Below are 9,578 nucleotides of genomic sequence, written 5' to 3'. Positions count from 1 at the left end.
TCCTGATGGTGTTTATTCTTCCACAATTTGTCTATTTTGTACAAACAGATGATATCAGATACGCCATGACTGTCATTTGTCGAAATTACAATTATTTAGATCGGAACCAGGGGTTGCTCTTAGTCTCTTTCCCAACAAATAAACCTATGCACTGGTGACTTTCAGAGTTGTTGTATTTGAAATAGTCTATATTAGAATGAAGATTCTAGAGAATTTTAAGGCAGCTGATGGTGAAGAAATTGTTTTAAAAGGCTTTAATAACTCAGAAGATGGAATTTATTTCCAAGAGATTCCTATTAAGGAATGTAGATCATAATGACCCAGCTTTGCTGCTTGTAAGTAAATTAAGAATATTTTCAAATGTGGATGTGAGAACTGTTCAGTTGAATTCTACCTAAAATGGATATGTAAAAGGCTTATCTGGAACAACACTATGTACATTTAACGGTCAAGAGACCCAACAAATGGAAGGCCAATTCCCTCCCACACTTTACTTAAACGCTAAGCCGTCAATTTGATTGTTAACAATAAGGTGCACTGATACATTTTTACTCATCTGAAAATAAATGGACCAGCCAATGTTACCCTACATAATTGTTAAAACAAAACAGCAACAGATGTTAAGAAAAAAACTGAACAATGATTTATTGATTAAATCTAACCTGCATTATTTAGCTGAACTATTTTTTAAAAGAGTACAATGTGGATTTAATGGCATTGAGAGAAGTTACTAGAACATGAACATACCAGTACCAGTTGTCCTGTTCAACAACTTACACAGGTTTTCAGTTTGATTTCTATGACATTGACATTTGAGACATATAGCCAGTATTGTCCTGTCAAAACACGTTATACAGCATAATCAGCATTCTCATAGATGCCTAACATTTTTGCGTGCATTCAAAAAGCTACAGTATCAAATTAATTCTAAGTAAAGTATACTAGTTGAGGGTCTGATATAGCAAGATCTGTCTAGCTTTCATGCCAGTGAGCCGGCAGAACCTAAAAACTTTGGATTCTTCTCTCAAATATACCATAGAAGTATTTTTGGCTGGAATGGCCTAGAGCCACATTATACCCTTGATCCATGCACATGATTCTCCTGAATATTGATGGAAATGATGGGCATAGATTCACAGTACAATATGGCCAGATGCCTGCACTTTTGTAGTATGTTTAAAAACTCCAGCATATCACACACAGTACGCATGACTCTCCTCTTATCTTGTTGTAAACCCAAGACATAAATCCATGCAAGGCCATAGAATTGCACCACTGTAAAACAGGGTTAGGTGAGATTAGACTCAGCCCAATAAAAGGGCCCGAATGTGAGACCCTTATGTTAAATAGCGCCCTATCAAATGTTGCCCTATTGAATTTAACGGGAGTAATTGTGGAGGAAGGGTGTCAGAATCTGCTCAAGCAGAAAAGTATTTCACTTTGGAACTTCATGATAACAATAAAAGAGTGTTACTAGGAGCCAGATGCCACACCTGTGTAGATGGGCAAATGCGAACAAACTGCAGCGGAAATGGATCATTTCTGCTGTGCAGGTGGCCCATACCACAAAGAACCCACATCCAGGGATGCCGCAACCCTTTGAATGTCACAGAGCAGAGATCTGTAGCAGATGGTCTCTATTTTGAACCTTGGCATAAATGGGTGTGGCTGGCAGGACACATCCACGACAGTGCTACATGCTAAGTCCTTTACTGGATCAGGACCTAACTTATGAACACAGAATACAGATCTCTTTCCTTAAATTCTTCTCAATATCAGTAGGGGCACTCAAAATTACAAAAACAACGAGGAGTCCTTGTGGCACCTTAGCGACTAAAAAATTTGGGGGGTCAGTGCTAACGAGGCCAATTCAATTAAGGTGGAAGCGGCCTATTCTCAACAGTTGACAAGAAGGGGTGAATATCAAGGGAAGGAAAATTACTTATGTAGTGCTAACGAGGCCAATGCAATCAAGGTGGATGTCACCTATTTCCAACAGTTGACAAGCAGGTGTGAGTATCAGCAGAAGGAAAATTACTTTTTGTAGTGACCCATCCACTCCCAGTCTTTATTCAGGCCTAACTTGATGGCATCCAATTTCCAGCACTGACCTCCCACTTGGTAAGGCAACTCCCATCTTTTCATGTGCTGTAATATTTATACTGCTTACTGTATTTTTCACTCCATGCATCTGATGAAGTGGGTTTTGGCCCACAAAAGCTTATGCCCAAATAAATTTGTTAGTCTCTAAGGTGCCACAAGGACTCCTCGTTGTTTTTGCTGATACAGATGAACACGGCTACCACTCTGAAACCTGTCAAAATTACAAGTGATACTTTTCTATCCAGGAGAGCTGAAATGGCAACTTCACAAAGCTTCATTTAAACAGAATTCTTGATGCAAATTTTTTAAATGCATTAATTTAAAACAGTAAAATAAAAAAGTATATTTAATGAATTTGCTGTGTACCCTGCAGGTGGAGATTTGGCTTGAATTGTATTAAGGCACAATAAATGCAAATAATGTATACATTTTCACAATGTGTTTTGCAGAAGATAACTTTCCACTACATAGTGTTTACTGATGACAAGTCTTTCAATAAGTATTTCCTCTAGTTATTTTAATACTTTTTTCTTTGATTACCTGGATAAAAAGAGGAATGTATATTAAATTATTTAAATATTGGTGCAGTGCAAAATATAAGCAAAATGTGACCATTTTCTTCTAAAATACAGTAGATTAATATTGATTTTCAGCATTTGGATCTCAGCAAAGGAAAACTGAAATGTTTACGTTAATTTCCACACACCATACCTGTATTACATTTTAATTTAAAAATTTATATTTATAACAATATGTGAACTTATCTCTATAAAAATGTATTTTTGGTTGGTTCAGTTCTTGTTTCTGCCAGTTTGTAAAACTGCTTTAAAAAGATGGAGTATATAATAAGTACTGCATTAGAAAATGGTGTGTTATATTATCAAAACTGCTGTAAGACAAATTTTAAAGTGACACTAAACAAATTGATTTTACATGCTTTCCAAATGGGAAAATAGAGAAACTCCAGGTTTTCTAATAACCTCTAAAACTGCACCCCAGAATTGTTAGATGCCCTGCATCTGTGATTTAAATATGAAAGTCTCTACAATGTAACTTTCAAAAAAAAAAAAAAAAACAGGTCTGCCTAATTCCTTTAGCAATGGAAATTTATTTAGATGGAAATGATAAATGTATTGCACTAAAATTAAAGAAAGAGCTAGATGAAATATTTTTCTTAATATTAAATATGATTGTTGTCTAGTGCAAAAAGCTCCACTCTAAACACTGTCAGTCATCCAGTTTAAATGGTTTCCGGTTTGCATTCTATAGAAAGCAATCATGTCTACGCTGGATCACAGTGCAGTTTCACAAAAGATTAATCCTGAGGCAGCATCTATTGAAGAATCTGTGACAACTTGACCATTCTGAATAACTTCTGGGTAATTTTTACTGAAGTAGACCTAGAAAAAGAAAACATCCATACACTGATTAATTTTACCCATCGTTGTTAAACATTTTTTAGTTTCAAAAGACATAGTTCTCCAGATTAATGCAATGTAAGCACAGAAATTAATTTCCTTAAGGAAACTGAACAGGAACTTTAGTTTAAGAAAATTCAAGAAATAGCTCCTTACTCACTGAGGAATTAGTAAAATTACTCTCTGATCTTGCTCTCTGATCAGCATAAAGTGTAACTGAATCCTCACATGACCTGTAGATCCACTCAAGTTCTGATAATTCAGATCAATAGATATATTTTATCACTTTGCATTAAACAGATAAGTAAAATTATTTTACTGGCTCAAAACATGGAGATAAATTAAAAACAGGGTGACAAAGAGGCTGGGAAATCTAGAGTCTGCACAAGGGTTTCTCATTTTCACACATAAAATGAACACAATGGATTTGGATGTTAATATCAGGTTGTAATCCTTATATTTTACAAACTATGATTGACAACCATTGAAACTTCACAGTATATGTATGAAATATCCCAGCGTTTAATTTGTGCTGCAGAGCAGTTATAGGACCTATAGAAATGTGATCTCTGGATAGTGTACCACAATAATGAAAGGAGAAGCAAAAGCCTTAACAATGACTCAACCAAGCAACTTCTCTAAAATGTAAGATGATACCAAATAATAGGACAGTTCTTTGCCAAGCCTTTGAGTTCTTGAATTCTACCAATTTCTAGCTGAACTAGAAGAGATACAGGTTTCTTGATAAATGTATAATCAGAACATAAAGGAAATGAAATGCTGTCAAGTTTCACTGTTCCACAATCATCAGTTTTTAGTAGCTGTATCATATCTCTGTTCCTTGACAGATGCGCATAACAAAATGAAATAATGTCAAGACTTGTGTGCTCTTATCTGAAAATGTGTTTGGGTGAAAAAGGACTTCAAATGTAATTTTTTCAAAGAAGAATGTGAAAAGTTTTGTTTGAGTCTTTAAAAAACAGAAAATACGCTATCTTTCTCAGGCTGACATGTGTCACAAGTTAGGTCTCATATTCAAACTGTCCTGAATATGGCTTGTGAAACATTTCTCCTATTTATATTTTGGGGGCACTGTCAACAAAGTTAGCTTTGCCTGATAATTATGTTCTTTTCATATATGAATAAATGTATAGGATATATGATATAAAAAAGAAATAGCTATATTATACGAACCCTCCTATATGTATGAATGTCTCCCTTTGTGGACACACACACTAATGCAGTGTATTTGTACAATTTTCAAAGAATATTAAGGTTATGATTTGAATCAACAAAAGGACTGGAAGTCAAGCATTCTCCAGTAACCAGCCATAATGGGGTGCACTAGAGGAAAATTACTCTAGTGCCTGGCTGCATCTACATATTGGAGGTTAGAGCCTTAGTAGTGCATTTCCATCTTTTTGCTGATTTAAGACATAATTTTAACATACTTTTACTGTAGCTTTTGACAGTGAATTTTCTTAAGGAAAGGTAATAGAAAACCTCAGCACATTACCGGGGGATACAATGAAGTGACAGTAGCTTTTCAACCATCTCACTGTAAGTGTATGGGAATCCTTCCCCTGGGCCTGATATTGCAAGATGCGGAATGCCCACAGTTCAAGTGTGGAAGGTGCATAGGGCCTCACATAAGGCAGGTCTTCCACTAACGTTAACAGGACCATAATGGCATTCAAACTTCTAAAAAGTAATGACTGTGCATGCACAATAGCTGATATTTAAATATATATTTGTAAGCAAAAATCTTACTTTTATCAATATATCCAAAGGCTGTTAATACAGTAATTGCCCACTCCTGGTGCCACTGAAGTCAGCAGCAAAGCGTCCCTTGACATCAGGATTGGAGTCCAAATGGTAAATTTTATTTATCTGAACAAATCATTGTTGAGTGTGCAGCAGTGGGGTAAACTAAACTAAACTCAATGAACACGTTATTCCGTCTGACAATTATTTCTCTTTTTCTTATGATGATCTCCTAACAGCTCCTTTTAAATTGAACATAGATAACAACAATTTTCACTTAGGGCTCAATCTTGCAGAGAGGCGTGGAGGTGGCTGAGCAGTGTCGCACAGCATTCAGACTGAGCATGCTCAGCAGGGTGGACTTTAAGCTGCATCATACTAAGCCAGGGTTGCTGCCTTTTACATTTGCAGAAAAATAATAAGGAATGCTAAGTGGCTGAAATGGGCAGAATTGGAGGAGGGGGGTGTTAGAAGCTGACCCAAGATTTTCAAAAGCAACTACTAAACTTGAGTGCCTGCATCCTTGGATATCTAACCTGAAACACCTAAGGGGGGCACTTTCGGAAAATTAGGCCCCTTTAAATTGTCTCAAGATGGACAGTCAAAATTAAAGACACTCCATCACTGGTGACTTATGAAAATCTTGGCCCTGATGCTAAAGTGTGCATTCCATGCATTTAAATTAGATGCACAGCTGCCCTACTGCTCCATAAAACTTACTGTAACCTGCAGCAACTTGTTGCCAGTGTATGCTCTGCTGCAGGATTCAAGCAAGGTCAATGCAAAACTCAGAAATGCCTATCAGCAACAAAGCCACTTTGGTAAGGCAAACCATTGTCAAATAAGTATATGATTTGAAAAAGATTACAATCCAATTCTTACCATTATTTAAGGTGCAGCTGGTTTGGGGTATAAGAAAGCCTTAGGAACCACAGTAGGAACTTATGAGAACACAACAACAAACATATCACAACAGAAAGAGGAGCCATTAGGATCAGCTCTTCTAACACATCCTGTGTTAGTGTGCAAGAAGCACAGGGGACACTAATAAAGGAATCCCCAAGTTAAGGTTCCTGCTACTTTCACAACTGTGCCATAATCTGTAGTTTTGAGCAGTTGCTGAGATTCTCTTTACTCCCATATTTTGGATGCGGAGCTAACAAGTACCATGCTCTGCTCCCTTAGCAGATACTTAGTGACTGTCTGTAGTGTGTGATTGTTTGTGTTTGGGGGTTACTTGCTGTGTGCTGAGCTTGTGTTTGTCAGTCTGTTTGTTTGTTTGTTTGGTTGTTTGAAGGACCGTGTGCTGTGGCTGGCAGTTGGAAGCTGTGAGCTTCAAAGGAAGGTTTGAAAGCTAGAAGCCTCTGGTAAGTGGCTGAGCCTTAATCAGTGGGCGGGGCATTCATACAGGCCAGGGCTTTATAAAGCAGCGCACAAGTGACCAGGGAGCTTTTGCGAACAGGGGCTGCTAACAGGGAGTTTCGCAAGGGAGTTTAGAAGGGGAGCGGGAAGGGGGCGAGGGTCCCTTGCCGGTTTTCCCTTTATTCCCCTTAAAACCTATAAACCAACTACATTCAAAACTTCTTGCTTAAACAACCCTTTCAGTGGACAGGGGGCTGCAGACGGGAGTTTGACAGAGGGAGGCTTACGATGGTTAGGAAGACCCGCAACACCTGTGCCAGCACTGCTTCTGTCTCCTCCACCTGCGCCTGTAGCCAGACAGAGCGCCTGAGCATGGATGCTTCTACCCAGATCCTGGTGTGGTTTTGCAGAGACTGTAACTTGCAATTTCCACTTACTGATATCCAGGCTGGGGGGACCATCCAATGTGAAAGGTGCCTGCTGGTGGAATCTCTCAGGCAGCAGGTGGGAGAGCTACAGGAGGAGGTGGCTAGGTTGAGGAGCATCCGAACCCATGAGCAATTCCTGGACAGTGTCCATGTGGAGACAGCTGAGGTAGCTGTCCCAGTACACAGGACTGCTGATACACCACTGGTGGAGGAGGAGATGGCTCAGGGTGGACACTGGCAGCTGGTTACTTCTGGCAGCAGGCAGTGCTCCACCCCTGCTCCGAACCCTCCCGCCGTGGTAATAGGTAACCGTTATGCTCTTCTTGATACAGGAAAGAAGGAATCACCCCCTACAGTAAAGGAGGAGAAGCCTCGTACCCCTAAGGCTGGGAGGTCTGCTGCCACCACTGCGAATAGGAAACGTAGGGTAGTGGTGGTCGGAGACTCTCTGCTGAGGGGGACGGAGGCGCCCATCTGTCGCCCTGACATTTCATCTTGGGAGGTATGCTGCCTGCCGGGAGCCCGTATCCGAAATGTTACGGAGGCATTGTCGAGGATTATCCAGCCCTCTGACTACTACCCCATGCTACTCATCCATGTGGGCACAAATGATACTGCGCGGTGTGACACTGAGCGGATCAAGAGTGACTACAGGGCTCTGGGAGTACGGGTGAAGGAGTTTGGAGCGCAGATGGTATTCTCTTCGATTCTTCCTGTCAAAGGTAGGGGCCCGGGCAGAGACAGATGCATCATGGAGGTGAATGCCTGGCTGTGAAGATGGTGTCGCCAGGAGGGCTTTGGCTTCCTAGACCACGGGATGCTATTCGAGGAAGGACTGCTAGGCAGAGATGGCGTTCACCTTTCGAGGAGGGGAAAGACCCTATTTGGACACAGACTGGCTAACCTAGTGAGGAGGGCTTTAAACTAGGTTCGACGGGGACAGGTGAGCAAAGCCCACAGGTAAGTGGGGAACATGGAGACCTGGGAGATGGGTCGGAAACGAGAGGGAGTGTGGGCTATATTGGCAGAGAGAAAGGAGGGTCAGGACAAAACTGGGAGGAAAGATCAAACCAGTATCTTAGATGCCTATATACAAATGCGAGAAGTATGGGTAATAAGCAGGAAGAACTGGAAGTGCTAATAAATAAATACAGCTATGACATTGCTGGCATCACTGAAACTTGGTGGGATAATACACATGATTGGAATGTTGGTGTGGATGGGTACAGCTTTCTCAGGAAGGACAGACAGGGGAAAAAGGGAGGAGGTGTTGCCTTATATATTAAAAATGTACACACTTGGACTGAGGTAGAGATGGACATAGGAGACGGAAGTGTTGAGAGTCTCTGGGTTAGGCTAAAAGGGGTAAAAAACAAGGGTGATGTCATGCTAGGAGACTACTACAGGCCACCTAACCAGGTGGAAGAGGTGGATGAGGCTTTTTTTAAACAACTAACAAAATCATCCAAAGCCCAAGATTTGGTGGTGATGGGGGACTTCAACTATCTGGATATATGTTGGGAAAATAACACAGCGGGGCACAGACTATCCAACAAATTCTTGGACTGCATTGCAGACAACTTTTTATTTCAGAAGGTTGAAAAAGCTACTGGGGGGAAGCTGTTCTAGACTTGATTTTAACAAATAGGGAGGAACTCGTTGAGAATTTGAAAGTAGAAGGCAGCTTGGGTGAAAGTGATCATGAAATCATAGAGTTTGCAATTCTAAGGAAGGGTAGAAGGGAGAACAGCAAAATAGAGATAATGGATTTCAGGAAGGCAGATTTTGGTAAGCTCAGAGAGCTGATAGGTAAGGTCCCATGGGAATCAAGACTGAGGGGAAAAACAACTGAGGAGAGTTGGCAGTTTTTCAAAGGGACACTATTAAGGGCCCAAAAGCAAGCAATTCCGCTGGTTAGGAAAGATAGAAAATGTGGCAAAAGACCACCTTGGCTTAACCACGAGATCTTGCATGATCTAAAAAATAAAAAGGAGTCATATAAAAAATGGAAACTAGGACAGATTACAAAGGATGAATATAGGCAAACAACACAGGAATGCAGGGGCAAGATTAGAAAGGCAAAGGCACAAAATGAGCTCAAACTAGCCACAGGAGTAAAGGGAAACAAGAAGACTTTTTATCAATACATTAGAAGCAAGAAGAAGACCGAAGACAGGGTAGGCCCACTGCTCAGTGAAGAGGGAGAAACAGTAACAGGAAACTTGGAAATGGCAGAGATGCTTAATGACTTCTTTGTTTCGGTCTTCACCGAGAAGTCTGAAGGAATGCCTGACATAGTGAATGCTAATGGGAAGGGGGTAGGTTTAGCAGATAAAATAAAAAAAGAACAAGTTAAAAATCACTTAGAAAAGTTAGATGCCTGCAAGTCACCAGGGCCTGATGAAATGCATCCTAGAATACTCAAGGAGCTAATAGAGGAGGTATCTGAGCCTCTAGCTATTATCTTTGGAAAATCATGGGAGACGGGAGAGATTCCAGAAGA

At 40.3% G+C, this 9,578-nt stretch overlaps 1 protein-coding gene across 1 annotated transcript in view; it reads right to left on the bottom strand.

Annotated features, from left to right (window-relative positions):
* Positions 1-3,395: 3,395 nt before the first annotated feature.
* Positions 3,396-9,578, bottom strand: part of ABCC4 (ATP binding cassette subfamily C member 4 (PEL blood group)) — a 224,653-nt gene continuing 218,470 nt past the window's right edge. The window contains exon 31 of the mRNA XM_065414371.1: positions 3,396-3,503. Within this exon, the coding sequence (XP_065270443.1) occupies positions 3,396-3,503 (108 nt within the window). The remainder of the gene's footprint in view (positions 3,504-9,578) is intronic.

This window comes from Emys orbicularis, chromosome 1 (assembly GCF_028017835.1).
Source record: "Emys orbicularis isolate rEmyOrb1 chromosome 1, rEmyOrb1.hap1, whole genome shotgun sequence".
Taxonomy (NCBI): Eukaryota; Metazoa; Chordata; order Testudines; family Emydidae; genus Emys; species Emys orbicularis.
This window is presented reverse-complemented; position numbering and strand designations above follow the sequence as displayed.